The sequence below is a fragment of the Martes martes genome (assembly GCF_963455335.1).
Source record: "Martes martes genome assembly, chromosome: 4".
NCBI classification, from domain to species: Eukaryota; Metazoa; Chordata; class Mammalia; order Carnivora; family Mustelidae; genus Martes; species Martes martes.
This window is the reverse complement of record NC_137891.1, coordinates 3,650,392-3,669,329: the sequence shown is the minus strand read 5'-3', so window position 1 is coordinate 3,669,329 and position 18,938 is coordinate 3,650,392. Positions and strand designations below refer to the sequence as shown.

Here is an 18,938-nt window from a genome sequence, read left to right as displayed (position 1 = left end):
CCATGAGAGCTCTTGGCCCGGAGTGTCTTCCCGCACAGAACGCCTCTGGCAAGACTGTCATTGGAGGCACAAGAGAATGAGCCCCAGAACAGGAGGACTGACCCAAGGTCACTCAGATCTGGAAGCCACAGCTTCTCCATCCAGACCTGGGTCCTTCCTGCTGCTGGTGGCTCTCAGCTGGGGTGAGGACAGCCCAGACACACGCGCCTGTGAATGACACCACCTGGAGCAAGACTGTCGGGCCACCTGGCCTGCCTGGCCCTCCTCCTGCTCAGCTGTGCGGGGGGCCAGAGGACGGCGCGGAGGTGGCGGCTGCCCCACCTCGAGCAAGCACAGCCCATTCTCCTCCCCCAGCTGGTGGGCAGCCCCGTGTGCAGCAGTTCCGGGAAAATGGCCCAGATCTGGCCAACTTCATGGTGTTCGACATGGGGCAAGTTGTCAAATGTGAGCTTCTCCGCCGGCCAAAGGGGAAATGGCTCTGCCTCTGGAGGGTTCCCAAATGCTAGCCCCAGAGGCTATAGGGAGGGCTAGGGGCTGCCCCCTAACCCCCGTCTCCAGACCATCCACCACCCCCAGGACCCCACTGAGCTGCGGCCACGTGACGACGGCCCTTTCTGCTGGCCTGTCCTCCTCCCACAACCCGGTTTGCCGGCCTGACTTGGTCTCGTCTGGGCCAGGACACCCCCACGGCAGGGACAAGGGACCTCCCCAACCTCCCGGCAGGTGCCTGGCGGGAGCAAGGACGCCCCCTCCGCTGACCAGGAAGCTCCCGACACCCCGCCTGAGTCCAGGAGCCCGGAGGCCAAGCCCTGCTCCCATCCCAGCAGATGAAATTACCGGCAAAGCACCCCATGGCTCATCTTCTCCACGAGAAAGAGCCCCGGGAGTTGAGCTTAACAACCAGCTGTGGAGCCAACCAGGGACACGGCCCCCAAGTCCCCTCCAGCTCTGAGTCCCTGGCCTGGCTGCGCCCAGCACCGACTCTCCTGACGCTCCTCTCTGCGATGAGGGAACCGGTGCGTGTGGGGAGAGCTGCTGCCCGCAGCCCCGCCTCCACAGAAGGGGTGTGCGGGGCGCCCCAGGAGAAGCACCTCTCACAGCGATAGGATCCCTGTCCTCTGCAGGGGAAGCCCCGGGCAGCTTCTGCCCTTGAGCCTGGCCTGAGGGCTGTGACGTGCCAGGCCCAAGTGGGACTCAGCCTCCGTGTGGGGCGGAGCCAACGGCAGCAGCCGGAGAGCAGGGCAGGCACGGCACCCGCTCCCCATCCGGGCGTCCGGGTCGGGCCTGTTCTGACCGCGCCCTCGACGTCCACGCCTGCAGAAGATGCTTCCACCTTCGCAAAAGGCTGAGGGGGCAAACTCGTCAACGCAGGGGAGGAAGGAACACCCCAACCACCACTGCACATACCCCGGGCTCCCCGTCACCTCGGCAGCCTTGGTTTGAAAGCTGCCGCTAAAAATATGCACGCGACCAAGGAGCCTGGGAGGGGCCTGTCGGAGCTCGGCCATAGGCCGGGTGCTCCCACAGATCCAGACGAGGGGCCACAGCCACCTGGCTTTGCCCAGGATTGCCAGAAAGCCCTGTGCTTCCCAGCCAGGACTCAGTCATCAGGGGCCCCGGGAGAGTGTCACCTGTCGGTGGGACCCCAACCGCCATGCCTCCCTGAGCGGCCATCAGTCCAGGCTCAGCCCCTCTGCACAGGGCACATGGGGCCTGCATTTGAACTGAAAGGACAGGTCTTCTTCCCCTAAAAGTGGCTTGCAGGCCCCTGGAGCAAAGCAGGTCGTACATACACACATTTCTCCCCGGCCGGCTGCCGGTCCTCACAGCCGTCTCCGGGGCTTACATCAAGACAGTTGCTAAGGTCGCAGAGTCCACGGGGAGGTGGAGGTGGGGTACTGGGGCCACAGTCCGGGAGGAGCTGCCACTGCTGGTCTCCCGCCCCGAGGCCGAGCACGAGGATGGCCCCGGTGTCCTGCCACCCCCTACGCTTCTCCATGCGACTGGGCGCCACCTCGCGTCGGATCTCGGCAGGCGTCCTTGCTCAGCAGGCCCGAGGCCCACATGTGAGGTCTCGGGGGGGGCAGCTGCAGGAGCCCAGCTGCGCAACAGGGACTCGGAGGCCTGGAGCAGATCTCCTGGCTGGGAGACCTCGGGCGAGTCACCTCACCTGGCTGGCCGCCCCGGGGTTGTCATTTGTAAAACAGGGACGATGTCCCCCAGCAGGGCCCTGGCAAGGCTCTGACGCAACACGGACATGGAAGGCCTTCACCAGCTGCACACAGGGGTGCACAGGCCCTCACCCCCAGGGACGGAGGACACGGGTGCTGGTGTGGGGCACGTTCTCCCACGAAGCGGGAAGCTAGAGAGGCAGACCGAAATGCCCCCTCCTGGCTTTAGAACGTCCTGCATCCTGAAATTCACCGTCTTATTTAAGGTGCGACAGACACCTAGGGCAATGAGGCGGAGCCCACGCCCCGTGGCTGGCCCTAGACAGTGATCCAAATGCCAGCTCTGTGACTCCTTGGCCAGTGACCACACAGCCCCTGGCCCCACCTCTGTGGGGGGGGTCACTCTGCCCACAGGCCCAGCAGGTGTGGGCAGGGCGAGCCAGTGAGCCCTGGGGGGCTGAGCACCTGCACCGTCTCCCCATCCCCCCCCTCACCAGGAGCTTTCTCCCACAGCACTGGAAAGATCCCTGCTGCCAGGGTTCTGGTACTGGAGGAAAAATTCTACTGGATGGCAAGGGCTTCGGATACCAAGTCCAGTATAACTAACACTCGTGGCCTCCAACCTGAGTGGGGGCGGGTCATCTACCCCGTCCCCCAGGGGCCTGCCCCATGTACTGGTGACAAGGGTGACGCATGCCGGTAGTTGTTCCCCACAGTGAAGCACTCTTGGTGTCCACGAGCCGGGGGGAGTGGTAGACACCAGCAGTGTGGGATGCTGAAAACAGGATCAACAGGTCCAAGAGGGTGGCACGAGGTGGCGGGAAACACGAGGGAAGCTCTGCCTGGAAACTCCTGTGGGCTCTGGAAGTAGGAAACCCAGAACTGGGCTTGATTAACCCCGCCCTAATCAGCACCCGTTCAAACCAGCAGCTCGTTGTCCAGACTCCCCTGTGATCGGGGGCGGACAGGAGGAGAGAAGCTGACCCCCGGGGTCTGGCGGAAGGTGCTGTCGCCGCCCAGAGCCGCGGGCACCTTTCCAGGTGACCGGAGAGGCTTTCCCCTGCGAAGTCCGGCATTTCCGTCTGCGGGGAACACAGTCTTTCTCCCCACCAGGCCCGTGAACTCCTCGAGGAGCTGGACTGTTTCTCACTCAGCCAACAAGTATTTTGAAGGCTGATGATCTGCCAGCCATTCAACAAGTATCTGCTCTGTGTCCACTCGGTGTCAGGTAAGGAACAGGCCCCGGTACAGGGACACAGCCATAATGCGGATGGTACCCCTGTGAGTTCCCACAGAGCCTGCACTGGGCACAGACACTCCTAGGGGAATCAGAGGAGCCCCGGGGCTGGGGGGTGCATGGAGCCCAGAGGAAGGGGTGCTGGCAAAGGGCCCCCAACTGACCAGGGAGCTGGAAGAACAAGCACAAGTAACCGGCCAGGAAAGGGAAAGCCAGAGGCCAAGGTCTGGCCCAATGTCACGGGCAGCGGAGCAGACTCTGCCACCTTCCTAGACAAGTTCTGAGGCCACAGGGAGGGTGCACGAGGCGGGGCAGCATGGACCAGGCTGTGTGTGGAGGGCATCTGCACAGCACAGCCACCCCATGTAGGACACCAGAGTCCAAGTTGGGGGGAAGAGGGTGTCCTCACAGAGGGCAGCCTGGCTGGGGTCCGGAGCACGAGCTGGAGGGGTGGCCCCCTCGGAAGAGAGGTCGAGATGCTGGGAGTGGGCTGGGCTGGGGCGTGGTGGGAACGTCATAGAAAAGGCTAACAGACACCACCTCCGTCAAATGGTCACAATGACCATCGTTGGCCAGAGGACGATGGAACTCGGGAGCTACCCTGAGACCTGCGGAAGACAGGCATCACTGTGACATTCCTGTCAAAGACGCACATGCTGAATCCCATCGCAAGGACACATTGCACCATCCCACACTGAGGGGCATCCTAGAACGAGCTGGTTGGAACTCTCTGAAAGCCCCAAGTAACCAAGTCAAATGAAGACTGAGGGATTATTCCAGATGAAGAGGGACTAAGACCTCAGGGCAGCCAGGAATTCCAACCCGGATAGAGACCCTTTAAGTACAAAAGACACTGCTAGGACAACTAGCAAAACCTGAGTGGGTTCTCGGTGTTGGGCGGTAGGCAGTACTGATGCTCATTTCCTGATTTTGACGCCACACCATGGTCACACCACAGAACCCTTGTCTGTAGGAAATGCACATCAGTGAATCTGGGGATGACAGCGCATTGGGCCACTTACTCTAAAATGGTGCAGGAAAAAGACTCTCACTACCGTCTTTGCAACTGTTCCGCAAGTCTGGGCACAATTACAAAATTACTTCTTTCTTTTTCTTTTGACAGGGGTGTGGTGCCGTGGCATGTCTGGTTAGAAGTCATCAGAGCCAGGCCTGAAATCCAGCTGTGGGCCACTAGCTCATTGTGGGATCCTGGGAAGTGTGATGTGATGGGAGAGACGTGGATTTCAAGATCACAGGGACTGCGTCCCAGTCTTCGCTTTGCCACTCACAGGCTGAATGGTTTGCACATGCTTTCCATTTCCTCTGACCTGAAACACAGGAACAACACTACCCACTTCAGAGACGCCGTGAGGACTACCTCATCTGTGCCTTTGGCGATGTTTATTCAGCAGGCACTAAATGTTCCGGTGACCAATCTGGAAATACAGTGAAGAACAGATCCTTCCTCCATGGGGCTGATAGCCCGGCAGGGATGGAGAGACACACAAGGACAAAACGCTGTGTATATAATGAACTCTCCGAGAATGGGAAGGACCGCGAGCGAGAACACAGCAGGTAAGGCCTTAGAAGGGGGGGGGGGTAGTCAGACAAGAGAAGTAGGAGATTTTAGGAAGAAAGTGGCAGAAGAATAAAATCATCACAGAAAACAAAACAAGAAAACACAGACCACAAAAGTCAAAATAAAAGGGTGTAAAAACAAAATGCGTAACAGAACGTAAAGCAGAGCAAAGACCCACATCCGTGCCATGTCAAGGAAGGCGAACGGCCTGCACTCCCCAACTGATGAAACCCCTTTAAAGCTGGATCACAAACCAAACTCAACTCCAGGCTTCATCTAAGAGAACCACATGGGGCAAAAAGGAAATCTGAAATGTTTAAGATAAAATGATAGGCAAAGGCACACCAGCCAAACAAGATGCAAGCAGGGTCGAGAGTTACAGTATCAGACGCGGCAACAAACACAGAAGGAGACAGAGAAGGGCACTTCAGAATGAGAACAAGGGGGACATCTATGCACCAAGGATGACCCATACTCACGCTGCACGGACTATAGGACACAGGGCCACCAAGTAAATGGACAGAAATCCCCTCAGGCTGAAGAGGACCCGCAGAACCAGCGGGGATAATTAACCTCTCAAAGTCCGTGGCGGGTCAAATACGTGAGGGTCCTAAAGACCTCAGCAATGTAATCAATGAGGGGAGGTTAACGATATATTTTGTAACTCAATATATTTAAAACAAGGCATAGGCCGTCCTTTTAAATGTCTGTGAAGTGGTCACAAAAAATGACAAAGAAACCTCGGTAAACTCTCAGAGGTGAAAATATCACTGAACTGATTACAAGGCCATTACATTAGAAAGCCAGAACAAATGCAGGAAACAAAACAAAACATGTAGATTTTAAACAACTCTTGGGACAAAAATGAAACCAACTAAAGTTGCAAAATTCCTAAAAAAAATTATCCATGAAAGTGTTAAATATCAGAACACAGGAACACAGGTAATGCAGTAATTGCAGGAAAATTCATAGTCTTAAATAATTATAGAAATAGTAGGAAATTTTAAGTAAATAGATTAAATATCCAGCTCATTCAGCGAGGACAAACTTACATGGTGAGCCCCCATAAAGCAGAAAGAAGATGGGGACAGAATTAGAGAAGAGAAGAGATGAGAACTGACCAATGAAGTCAATCATATACTAGCCAGCTGAATCAAGAAAAAGAAGAGGAAGCAAAATTATATAAAAGAAACAGAAGTGGGGAAACACCGTGTTTGTTCCCAGCTGGAGACGAGAAGCACATGGGAAGCCGCAGCCGCAACCACGCTGATCTGGGGTCCCATCCCAGGCCTCAGGCCTTGCCCCAGCCCTGCCCCTGTCCCCTCGTGCCCTTGGATGCACCTCAGAATCTCCACTTCTCCCCTCCACACCGACTGGCACACAGCGATGCCCGCAATCCCCCAGCCGCTCGGATGGACGGAGGAACTTGCTCCCGCCAGGCCCATGCATCTCTTCACACCTTCACTGATGACTCGGTGCCCCCAGCATCCCCGGTTCACAAGTGAGAGCCTGAGGTTCAGAGAACTCGTCCACTTGCCCAAGGACGCCCCAGCATGAGGAAGCAGCAGAGCCAGGACCGAGACCCACGGCAGCTTGGTGCCAGCAGCATGGCCGTCCAGCGGGTGACGCCATTGCCATCACACAGCCAACACGGACATGTCTGCGCTCTACCAACACCCCAGAAAATGGGAACAACTTCAGAGAGTCCTTGCAGAGAGAATGACCCCAAAACGCACAAAAGCTCTCTGTGCAAGCCAGTGTGTGTGATTTACGCAACAACGGACATCTCAGAACAACCGAGACCTCCAAGAGCAGCACAAAGGCTAAGCTACCTTGCATCCACCGGATGACATTATTACGTGGCCTCTAACAGCACACACAAGTCATGCCCGTAACACGAGGAATCCTTGTGTTTTGTCAAGTAAGAGGGGAGAAAAGGGCACCAAATTACAAACCCGGCATAAACATCTCCATGAACAAAATTTAAATTTTGAGGGCAGCAAAAAGGCTTAGAAATACACAAAAATTCAGTGAAATAGAGGTTCTTTTGGGGGGTGGGAAAAGGGCGATTCTTCTCTCCAACTTTTCTGATTTCCCTAGCTTGTCACGCCGAGAATATGTTACTTTCATCAAGTGACCTGGTGGAAAGGTCAAGATTCCAGTGTGAGGGCATCTGCTGTTGAACCTGGATGGGTCACCTCCCAGTGGGGCAGGTGCTGGACAGAACCCCGGACCCAGCTGAGCCGGGGCGTCCTCCTCTGGAGAAGGACAGGCACAGCGCGCAGGGGCATCAGAAGTGATGACACGAGGCAGCTCACACCCTCCCAGTAAGGCCTCTGGGCACAAATGCCTCGCAGGTCCTAGGATTATTTTTTTAAAAGCCACGCATCCTCTCCAGGAAAATGTTATTAACCCGTGTCATCGACCAATACACCGGCGTGCCCACGATGCACGTAGGACAGCAGACCGAAACGCTGTTAACAAACAGAAGAGCTAAACACCCATAAGGACTCCAGTGCAAATGCAGGGCCTCCCGCTGGGCTCTGCAGGGAGTCTGGACCCTCCTGGGCCCACCCCAGGGTGTGGCTGCCCCGTGACTGTCTGGGCCTCAGGGAAGTTCTTCTGAGCAACAGAATGAGGGAACACATGGTTTATTTCATTTTGGTGCACAGGACTTGGGCCTGTCCCAGCCCTGGAGGCGGGAGGATCTGGGCGTCTGACCCTGCTTGGCTGCCCACATCTGGGGGACGTAGCTGGCCGTAACCGAGAGCTAGGACCTTCCAACCCAGGAAAGTGTCTGGGGGCCCAGGGAAGCCCCCAGAGGCGCAAACACTGACTGTAGAGATGTCCCCCCTTCCTTCCAGCCCAGGTGTGGTCCACTCGTGCTGCCACATCAGCCACTCACGGGACTCCTGCCGGCCTTCATGGGAAGGAGCAGGGAGACGGGTGGGGAGTGGGGTCCCCCATGCAGCAAGGGGGTCCCACAAACTGATGGGAAGCAGGGGAAGGACTGCAGAAGGGCCTATGGCCCCGGGACAATTCCCCCGTGTTTGTGGCACACAGAAGGGGGTGAGGCTACACTAACTGGAGGAAAGACTTGACACTGATTTACAGTGATACCTGGGGTGAAACACAGCTGACTGCCAGCATCGGACCTAAAGCAGAGGAGATACTGGAATCACTTCCAGAACGGAACAAAGCCTCTCCCTTCAACGACCGTCCGCTTGCTCTGCTGCTCAACGAGAGACTTCCGCGGCTCTCAGGAAGGCGCAGAGCAGGGCCCATGCTGCCGTGCGACGGGCAGCAAACACTGGGCTGCACGGGTCTGGCTGCTCGCCGCAGGGAGCGCTCGCGGCGGAGGACCGAGGTCAGGCGCTTACCAAGCACGTGCTCCTCCGGGCCGACCCCGTGAGCGGCTGTCGGAGCCCCTCCAGCGAGGAGGCTGCACCCCTGGGCTTCCACCCCGCCACCCACTCCAGGTCCAGACACACAGGCTGCGAAGGCACACCATGGGGACCAGGGCATGGGCTGCCGCGGGCCACGTCACACTCTGCAGCAGCTGGAAGGTGAGGGTGTCTTGGTGCCCATCACCACGCGTGCATCTGAGGCTGCTGACGGGGTGCGCCTCAAGGGCCGTGCTCAGGGCAGACGCGGACCTGCCCCGGCCAGCCGGCCGCCCCGGCCACCCCCGCCATCCCGGCCGCCCCGGCCACTCCCGCTGCCCCCGCCGCCCCAGCCACCCGCGGGCAAAGGCGCGTGCCCGGCCCGAGGCAACGGGCACGTACTCACCCCACTGCAAGGGGGCCAGCTGCAGATGCTCCAGGACCAGCTGGTTCAGGAGGCCTTCCACGCTCGCCTCGCCTGTGCGCTTGAGAGAGGGGTGAGGGCTGGTCAAGGAAAACTCGGCTCCTGCTAAGCCCCGGGGGCAGGGGGAGGTCTTCTGGAAGCTTCTACAGACGCCCGGACAGCAAACCTCCCCCAGCAGTCTATGACCCCTCTTCTCAAATGAAGTCTAACCCACCACTGAGACCTGAGCTGGGCGTGGAAAACTGGCCCGTGAACATGTCTGGCGCCCCCCACCCAACCCCAATCAGGTAAACCCAGATACTGTCACTGCCGCATAAAGAAGGGGAAGCCATCAGGATCATTTTAATCCAACAGGAATTCTTGGGTGGGGGGGGGAGCAGGGGGAAATACAGGAAATGGAAGTTGGCTTTTCCTTAATAAAATACGGCTCATTGTTCCATGTAACCAAATACGTTTCTGGACATGTGTCGGCTCCGTGCTGGCTTCACGTCTGTCGTGTTATACATCTTGATGTAATTACACATATTATTACGAATGGGCTCACTTAGGCAAGTTCATAATGGAGGAAGTCACAGTCTCTCAGCAAGTATCAGCAGATGAAGAAATTGGGTTTAGAAATGCAGAAAACAGATGTCTCCTGGGCACTAATGTTAAACAGTCAATGTGGCTCTCAGAACCAGATCTGCAAGCCTCCTTCCCTTTCCCCACATAAATTAAAGCCACAGAAATTAAGTTGTCATCAAAAGGGAAGAATTTAGTCCCTGACATTCTTCCTTGATTAGGGAAGTGAGGAGGAAACCTGCTTCTTTCTGCCTTTACCAAGTTAACTGCATTCAACAAGCACACGGCGTGTCTGAACCAGACGGGGATGGACACGTGAGAAGGAACTGAACGGATCACACACGAACTTGAACCCAAGGGGCCTCCATCCTGGCGAGGATGACAGCCGGGAACGGGGGCCCGCACTCACCAAGCCCGCGGACAGCTGTGTGGGGATGAAGCCGTGCGGGCAGAGCAGCCCAGGGCTGAGGCGGGGGGCACAGGGCCCCAGGGGAAGGGGGACTTGAGCCCCTAGTCTCTCAGGCACGGGGGGTGGGGGTACGGGATCATGAGGGGCTCATGGAGTGTGGACACGGCCCCCAAACATCCAGGCAAGCTAGTGAGGGCAGGGCCGGATGCAGAGCAATAGCCTCCGCCCAGCACAGTGACCTGCTAGAGTCCCTGCCCCCCTCTGAACCCCAAAGTCCTTCTTGGCTATTTTGGATTTCTCTCAATCCTCCCAAACACCGTGTGCTCTCTCTGGACTCTGAACTGCCCACATCTGTGCTCTCTGCCTCGGAAGGCTTTTCCCTGCCCTGTTCCCTCCCGTCTTTGTTCATCCTTTGGCTGTCCAGCCTTCCCTGAGCCCCGTCCCTGCTCCAAAGGCCCCCACGTGTCCCCCTCCTCCAGTGCTCAGCCTGGCCGCGCCTGATGTCTGCACGAGGGCCCAGCCCTGGCCCGGGGCCGCACCAGCACCGGCTTCACAGAGCTGCTCGGTGCACTCTGTTTGATGAATAAACAGACTCAAGAGGAATAAACATCCTGGACAAGCGGTAGAGGAGTCCCGCTTCCATCCGCTCCGGAGCCCATGGCCCTCAACACGCGGCCCAGATGCTGGGACTCAGAATCTTCTCTCCCCCGAGCCCAGGGCCTGCCTCCTGCTGGTGGCGCCTGCAGACGCTGGGGCTTCCTCCACCCCAAGCTCCCAGGGACTCGCGCTGCTGGCTCTAGTCCACGCCAACCTGACGGCAGCAGGGCAGATGGGGGAGCAGGCTCATTCCGGCCACACTGCGCTCTCCGACGGACCGGGGACCACGCAGCAGCCCTGCAGCCCCGAGCTAAGGGCGGCTGCCCCTGCCGCTAGAACAGCGGGGTCCAGACGCTCTCTGCGGAGCTCTGGGTCCAGGCACGGCCACTGAGGAGTGCCGGGCAGTCTGCCTACATTCTCTGGGCCTGGTCCACCATCTGTTAACGTCCACGAGCTCCAGAACAACACGAACTTCACACGAATGTCACAGGACTGTCCTGAGAATAAACAGACCAGCAGTCCCGGCCACCGGGAGCACAGCGCAAAGGGCCCCTGTTGTGAGTGCTTGCCCCGCTCTCCTACTCTCGTCCCCCTCGTCTCAGGGACTCGGCCACCCTGCTGGCACCTCAGGCTCCTTCGGGGATCCTACCCCACCACAAGCAACTTACCGAAGGGCTTCTGGGGTAATTAGCTCCCTGAGGAGAATTCCCCAAATGCAATCTTCGCCACCCCGTTACGCAGTCTACGGCGGCCGGAGTGAGAGCAGGATTGCTAGAGACTGTGCACGGCCCCTGCAATGATCACGTGTGGTCCTGGGACAACCGGGGCATTAGGACACGTGCATTTACCTCCTTCATTCACTGGGTAAACGAGGAGCTGCTGGCGCGGACCCTGAGGGTAAGGCCCTACGTGTCCGGGGATCCCAGAGAGGACTGACCCGAGACTCAAGGAGCTCACAGGCTTGGGGGAAGACAGGCCCGCGAACAGACAATGCTGGCCTCCAGCAATCCCGCTCCTGGGGGAGGCACCCAAAACAAATGACAGCAGGGATTCAAACAGATACTTGCTGCGTGTGTGTGGCGACATGAGTCACAGGAGCCAAAAAGTGGAAGAAACCCGAGTGTCCGAGGTCACAGGGATAGACAAGCAACAAGCGGTCTGGACACAGAATGGAGTTTTACTCAGCATCGAAAGGAAGGAAATGCCAGCCCACGCCGCAGCGCGGAGGAGCCCTGAAGACATGACCCTGAGATGTCACTCGCCGGACGCCCGTGGCCGCGGGTTCCCACTTCTCCAAAGACCCTGCTGTCCTCACGCTCATGGACACTGAAAGGAGGACAGTGAAGGCGGTGGCATAGGCAGTTGTTCCTCCACTCTGGGGAAACCAAGGCCGCAGAGCAAGTGAACTACAGCACCCACAGCTGACCCCAAGGCCCCACTGGCCTTGCCCCCCGAGAGGGGCCACTGGGCAGCTTTCCTGCCCAACCCCGCAGACGCCCCGTCACCCAGGTGCATCACCACAGCTCCGTGAGGGGTGCCCACTCCTCAGCACAGGCAGTAGGGGCGTAGTAACCGGCGAGGGAGGGACCTGCCAGTTTCCGTCCTCCCAACGGCGGTCGTGGCCTCTTGGGGAGTCGGCGCCCCTCAGCTCCATCACCTTGACAAACCGAATCCGGTGTTCCTCATGCGGAACCTGCACGGTAGACACTGGCATCCGGGATGTGCTGGACCCCAGGGGTGCTTGCACGGCCCCGTCCAACCCAGGTCGGGACAGGGGCAGTCACTCCCTACAGGCACGCCCCATGCATGTCACGGGCAGGACCAGGCAGGCACCTGGACCTCGGGACCCGCCCCCACTGCTGGGAGCCGGGGGGCTGATACAGCCAGTGACGGGCTGACACGGGGAGGGAGGAGGCATGCAAAGGCAGGCCTGGGCCTCACGCGGAGACTAATTCTGGTCAAGTCTCTGCCCACACCTTCCTGCCTGCTCCTGCCCACTCGGCCCTGATCGGACTCACAGGTTGAGCCGGGTGCCTGGGTGGGTGGGGAGGGGGGCCCGAAGCCGCCTGCGCCTATTGGCTCTACTTTAAGACAATGGGGAGAGCTTGTCTTCGATATGACTCTGAGCTCCTAGAAGGTGATTCTCCCCAGAACCGGACATTAGGGCCCACAGTGGGGTTCAGAGACACCCGCGGCTACCTGTGATTGGCTGCCTGGTTCCCCGGGAGGAACAGGGGCTCAGCCCGCCGGCCGGGCCACCTGTGTTCACAGCAGGGCTTTCTGTGGGCTTTCTCAACCCCAGCACCCAGGTGACATTACCTGTGCAAACAGCCACTCTCCGAGTAAATGGCAACCCACCCTCGGTTCCCAGAAATTTAATTTTCTCAAGAGGAATTGCTTCATATTAAGAATTTATTGGCTGGGAAGGTCTCTGTCTTTTATGAACACGGCACTGTATGGTGTTTAATTTCCATGGATAATGACTGAATGATTGTTTTTCTTCCTTTCCACCCACAGATCTGAATATCCTAATTTTATCATACGACACTCCATATTAAGTGACTTCTCAAGGTGAGAAGCAGGACAGGGGGAGAAACTCGTCAGGGGAGAGCGCGCGGCTTTCCTGGAGGGAGAGGAGAGTATAGTGTCCCCTCCCCCCACATGTGCGCAGAGACCCACCCCAGGAGGGACAGACGCCTCACCGCACCCGAACCTCCTTCCCTTTCTACCTGGCGGACTCCTACCCCGGCTTTTGGACCACGCGCCCGTGCCCCTACGTGGAACACCCCCCACACATGCGCGCACACAATATCCCAACAGGGCTCTTCGTGTTTCTGCTCCAAGGATTACAGCCATTGGTGCCTCGATGTCCGTCTCCCTGGCTGCTTCCGGAGCACCTTTGCTCGCCTTTCAAGCGCCAGCATCCTGCACAATGCCCGGCACCCAGTGGCAGCTGCCGAGTGCTGAAATCACTTCACGAATGAAATTTACATGACGGCAGGCGTGTGGAAATGGGTGCTGTTCGTCAGAGACAGACCTCCACTGGTATGGGTCGCCCAGCACACTCGCTGCTAGAGTGAGGAGAGTAGGACCCTCCGATGGGATGAGTCCAGCATCACCAGGGGGACAGCTGCCGAAGCCCTCAGCACAGGGCCAGGCACGTGTGGCTATTACTGTCCAACACGTGAGGACAGAGTCTCAGAAAGGTTGGTGGGCTGCCTGCTGCGAGTGACCGATGGCCACGAGGCCTGGCGCATTGCCCAGCAGCACGGGGCCCTACCAGGGAGTGTGGCTGGGGTTCTTGGCCAACATGAGCCCACCTGGATGCAGACACACTCCCAGGCAACACTGGCCCAGTTCTGTGGACTCCTCTGTGGTCATCGCTCAGCACTGCAAGCCTGCCTTGGCCACCATGCGGCTGGTCGGCTTCCCTCCTTGTTGCTCAATCGGCTACAGCAGCACAACCCACCACCATGGGAGAACACAGGCGGCATCCGTTCCAGGAGGACTCAGAAGCCTCTCACTTGGGGCGAGTCTCTGAGATGGGATGTCTCCTGTCAGTCCCAGGCTGGGACTCCACTATTCCAGTCCCGGAGTCAACAAGATCCATGGGGAGCAGGATAAGGAAGGGCTCTTCTCCCTCCTGAGGGGAGTAACCCAGGAATGGGCCACTGCCAGCCCCAGTAAGAGCACAGACACTGTGATTGGGAGAAGTGGTGACCTTCCTGGGAGCCACCACCTATGCTGAGTCAGTCTCAAGCCCTCAGCCCACCACCCACTCAGGCCTGCATCCCCTGCTGCCTTGGCCCCAGCAACACCCAGAGGGAACCCCCTGTTGGGAAAACACATCCCCTAGGGAGTCTGATGAAGGCCCAGAGCCCAGGGACTGGCTGGGCAGTGGAGACAAGCAGTTATGTTTCCCTTCTCTCCCTTTGTGGCCACCACGTGAAGAGGCACTTTCTCTTTCAAAAAAGAGATACCAAGCCCCCTTCCTTAGCTCATAGCCGGGTTCTGGCAAAGCTCTCTGTGTTTCATGGGAATCAAAGAGCTGGAGGGAAGTGGGATTGCGTACGTGGTGCCAGCGAAAGGAGGCAGCTTTCCTTTCTTTGGTTTGGGTTTCATCTAGGATCTGATGGGCCACATGACTCACAGGCACACAGAAATTCACTGGCAGAGTGGTGACCAATTCCCAGTACAGGAAATGCTCCCAGATGAATTCCAAGTCTCAGACTAAAAGACACACTACTGGGTCCTAGAGAGGGGGACATGGAAGGGTACAAACGTCGGGGGCACTCCTGTTGGGCAGGCTCCGTGGCAAGCACTTTCCTTCACCTCGTCGGAGGCAACCGTTGTGCCACGTAGACAGAGGACCCGAAGCTGGAAGGGTGGAGTGGGCATCCTCCCAGAGCTGCCCCCCAACTCTAGCATGCTAGTGCTTCCCCACAGCATGGCAGCTCCAGAAGGGAAAGATGACGTGCTCGATGATACTGTGACCAGATCAGCAAAAGTCCAGAAGCTTGAAACCCCCCATAATGGCAAAGCCATGGGAATACAGGCATAAGACCACACTCCACTACTGGAAAGGGAGAAAGTTCGTTATGAGTATGCAAAGTTTTCCGAGGCATACAGTTCAGTGAAAAAACCATGATGCAAAACAGCACATACTTTTGTGTAAAAACAAACAAAAAAAGTCTATATGTTACTTAGAGTTTCAGAGAGAAATTCTGAAATACGTGGAAGGGATGAAGAAAAATGGGCACTTGGGGAGACAGGCAAGAGGGGAACACTTTTTTTAAAAAAAATTTGAACCATGTGCATATTTTACATATTTAAAATAAAAATTTTAGGAAAAAATAAACAGTGCAGTTCTGCTGGAAGCACTTGCAGACCTGATACAGTGCGCGCACGATGATGGAGCTCCTAGGTCGGGGCTGAGAAAAGTCAATATGCCTCATCCCACCCAGAAGGAAGAGCTCAGCACGCAGGTGGCTGGCAGATTTGGGCTTAATATGCACATTTTCATGTTTCTTTCTTTCCTGAGTCTTTCCAGGGGTGTAAAATGAAGACCTCAGAATATGGCATATTACTGCCTCTTACGAAAAAAAAAATATGCCAGACTTTCAAAGCAGATCGCACCACGGTGCTTGCAAAATAGAAATAGTGCCTAATGAACGTGGCCAGGATGAGGAGCTTTGCGATGATTAGTTAGAGGGGCAAGTTAGCGTGTGAGTAATTACAAAGTTGCCAAATGGCACTGGGGCTTTGGAAACCATTCCAGTAGCATATTTCTGTATTAATTTGCTTTCGGATGTGAGCCATAAAATTATACAGCTGAGCTAATAAAGCTAATTACCTGCAGGCACCACCCCTCCCTTTCAGCCCCATAAGCCACCAAAAAACAGCCTGGTGTTTGAGCCTGGACACGTGAATGCAAAGCCAGCCAACCAGTCAGTCATGTAGCCGCCTTTCTTGCTCACTATTACAGGCAAGATCGCAAACATCCCACAACAAAGGCAGAGGTGGCAGCTGCTACTGTTTCTTAAATACACAGATCCTGGCACCCGTGCAAGAGATCGATAAATGGTGACGGGGACCACAATCCCACTGCGTCTATTAGAACACTTCCAAAGTGCCTCCCATGAGAGAGGCCCTTTGTTAAGTGTATCATATGTATCTTTCAATTTCATATTATCTTTAAATTAAGACTTTAGAACCTGACGGGTATAAGGCAGGGACTGCTATTTCTGTTCAAAGTTTTGGGTTTTGTTTTTTTTTTTAACTCGGTGCAAGGTGAGAGTAGGAAAGCCAACAGAGCTATGAAGTGGCAGGTTCAAGCAGACTGACCCTAGAGCCCATGTTGTGCACCCCACTTTCTGAGAGTTCACTCTAAACACTGTGTCCATTCTCAGGAAACCTGGGTGTGGAGCCCTGACACGCCCTTGGCAGACAAGTGGCGGGAACTGTCCGTGGTGCTGAAAAGGTTCCCTCCCTTGAAAGCCCTTCCCCGTCACCCAGGACACAACAGTCACATCTCCAAGTAGTCAGTGGGAGTCACTATCCTGAGATTCTGCTCCTTTCCCTTAAGAGGGCAGGGCTGGTAACTCTGCAACAGGACTGTGGAACCCCTGCTGGTGTGCACCCAGGCTTTGCAGGTGTCCTAGGCCACATCCACAGATGATCATGAATAACCCATGTGCCTGAGCCAAAAGAGAACACAAGCTCCCAGCTCAGGTTAGCCCAACTCTCATTCTGCTTCTGGGGCCTTCCACGGGTAGCATCTAACTCCCCAGCAAGGAACAGCAAATTCCATGTTTGGTGCCCTCCATGCTTGCTACTTCTGCCTCAAAGACACAACTGAGTTCCCTGAAGTCACTGCCCTTTGCGCACTCCACCTACAGGTCACAAATCCTTGGAGGTGGTGAGCCATGAGGCCCAGGGTCTGGGACTGGATCTTGCTCAGTATGAACCTCTTCTGCCCTCCCCTCCCCAAACCAGCAAGGTCAAAGAGCAGGCAGCCATGCCTTCCCAACTGCTTAGCTGAATTCAGAGGACTGCTGGGGCGGTGAGCCGCAGGAGAGTGATGTCCCTGATCACCAGCACGGTGCCTGGCACACAGCAGGTGCTCAATAAATGTCTGCTGCTTTTTCCTGAGCATGTGTTATGTGTCAGTTACCTACAGATCATCTCATACAGCCCTTAAAACAATGTCAGGTCAATAAAACCTCTTTAGGGATGGTAAGAAACTTTTCCAAAGTCACACAGCCAAGAAGGGGGAGTGTAAGGTTCATATTCGGTTCTTCAACTCCAAGTGTACTGCTCATTCCCTGCCAGACTTTCCCCATATGTGCCACACGTTTCCAGGGAGATGCATCTTAATGCCACAGTGTTAACCCAGCAGACAGACTGGGCCAGGACCTCACCTTTAAGATGCCTTTAAAGGAACAGACTCAGAACAGGTACCTCAGAAGGCACTTCACTGAGGCCAAAAGTCTCTTGGACACCAAAAGGCTCATTCTTCCTTGTGTGAGGTGACCATGAAGTTCTGAGGTAGGACCTGATGTGTTCGGCACAGATGTGTTCGGCAATTTTGGCTCGAGCCCATACAGGGCACCAGTGTGGCCTACAGCTAAGATAATGGTATTCAGCTCCAGCAGGACCTGGTGTATGTAAGTGAGGTCCTCTCCCAGAAAGTTGGGAGGCAGGGAGATGATGCTTCCAGCGTGGCAAGCATAGCCCCCATCTGGCCAATACTGACACCAACCCAACACCCAGCAGGCCGTCCCTCAGCCCTGGGCTCCCTCCTAATTCCCACACAGCACTGGTTATGAGCTGCAAACATCTATTGTCATAAGTGACTCCCCAACACAGCCACAGTGAGCACCCTGGGGGCAAAGGCTAGGTTTCCTACCTCCAAGCCCCTAACTCCAGATCTACGGAGCTAGGAGGCAGAAAAAGCCAACCGAGGGAGTGAGGTTTTCCAGGAATAATGCAGAAGGAATTATGCTGGTAGCTTTAAGTTATAACCCGCCAGGGCCACAGTTTGTTGACAAGTCACTGCCCACACAAGCTTGAGGAAGTGGACATTTATTGAGCATCTACTACAGGAGGCCCATGCTTACAGAAGATGCATAACTGAACATGACAGGTAACCCCTCGCTCAGAGAGACCTTGTGCTATTCCTTTCCCACAGACAAGGCTCAGAGTGGCACCGTTACTCTGGTTTTCCACTGTAACCCGTTAGAGCAGAAATGGGTGTCAAATACCTAGAGCCCAACAGGAGCCCCAATTCTGGCAGTGAGCCTTCATTTCAGCTCAACACCTTGTAAGGGCCTCACCAAGAGACAGAAAGAGACGGCAGAGACAGCCCTGCACTGCCCCGTACAACTTTGCAGACTCTCATGCTGAATTCCCAAAAGGCAGCGCAATCCCACAAGCAGACACAAATCCATCACGGTGACAGCAGGCCCACAGGAGTGAGGGGGGAGGAGCCCCGCCAGAGTCTGAGGACGCAGCTCCCTGCCCAGAATCCCACAGTGGCTGGCCACAGCTCTTGGGATAAAACCCAACTCCCCAGAACCTCATACAAGTGCCCCATGATTTCCTCTGCTTGTTGACCTCTTCCTTCGCACACCCTGCACCCAAGAATGTGTACCAGCCATGTTGAACTATGGGTATTTCTCACGACAGGTGGGTGGTGTCCTGCCCTGGTGCCCTTACTCCTGTGTTCTCCCCAACCTGGAACCTTCTCAGCCATTCTGTTGACTGGAGCCTCAACCTCACCTTACCGGGGATGTCCTCTCTGATCCAGCACCAGCCCAGAAGTCACCCCTTCCTTCTTCCCTGACTGTGACGGCTGCACCCTGTAGTGTGTCTGTGCTGTCCCTGCAGCCTGCCTCTGTCCCCATGCGCCTCCCCATTCCAGTGACTCACAGCAAGTATCTGTCAACACCCACTCTGTGCACTGCGGTAGGGGCTAGGGACGAAAGGCCTAGATGAGAGCCCAGTCTTTTACGTGGGCCTTACATATGATTGCTGGTCATTCATCGCTGTTAAGTAAACTTAGTATTTGTACACAGC

At 56.3% G+C, this 18,938-nt stretch overlaps 1 protein-coding gene across 1 annotated transcript in view; it reads right to left on the bottom strand.

The window, feature by feature from the left end:
- Window positions 1–18,938, bottom strand: part of TRAPPC9 (trafficking protein particle complex subunit 9) — a 510,796-nt gene that overhangs the window by 95,291 nt on the left and 396,567 nt on the right. The window contains exon 21 of the mRNA XM_080803019.1: window positions 8,777–8,867. Within this exon, the coding sequence (XP_080659145.1) occupies window positions 8,777–8,867 (91 nt within the window). The remainder of the gene's footprint in view (window positions 1–8,776; window positions 8,868–18,938) is intronic.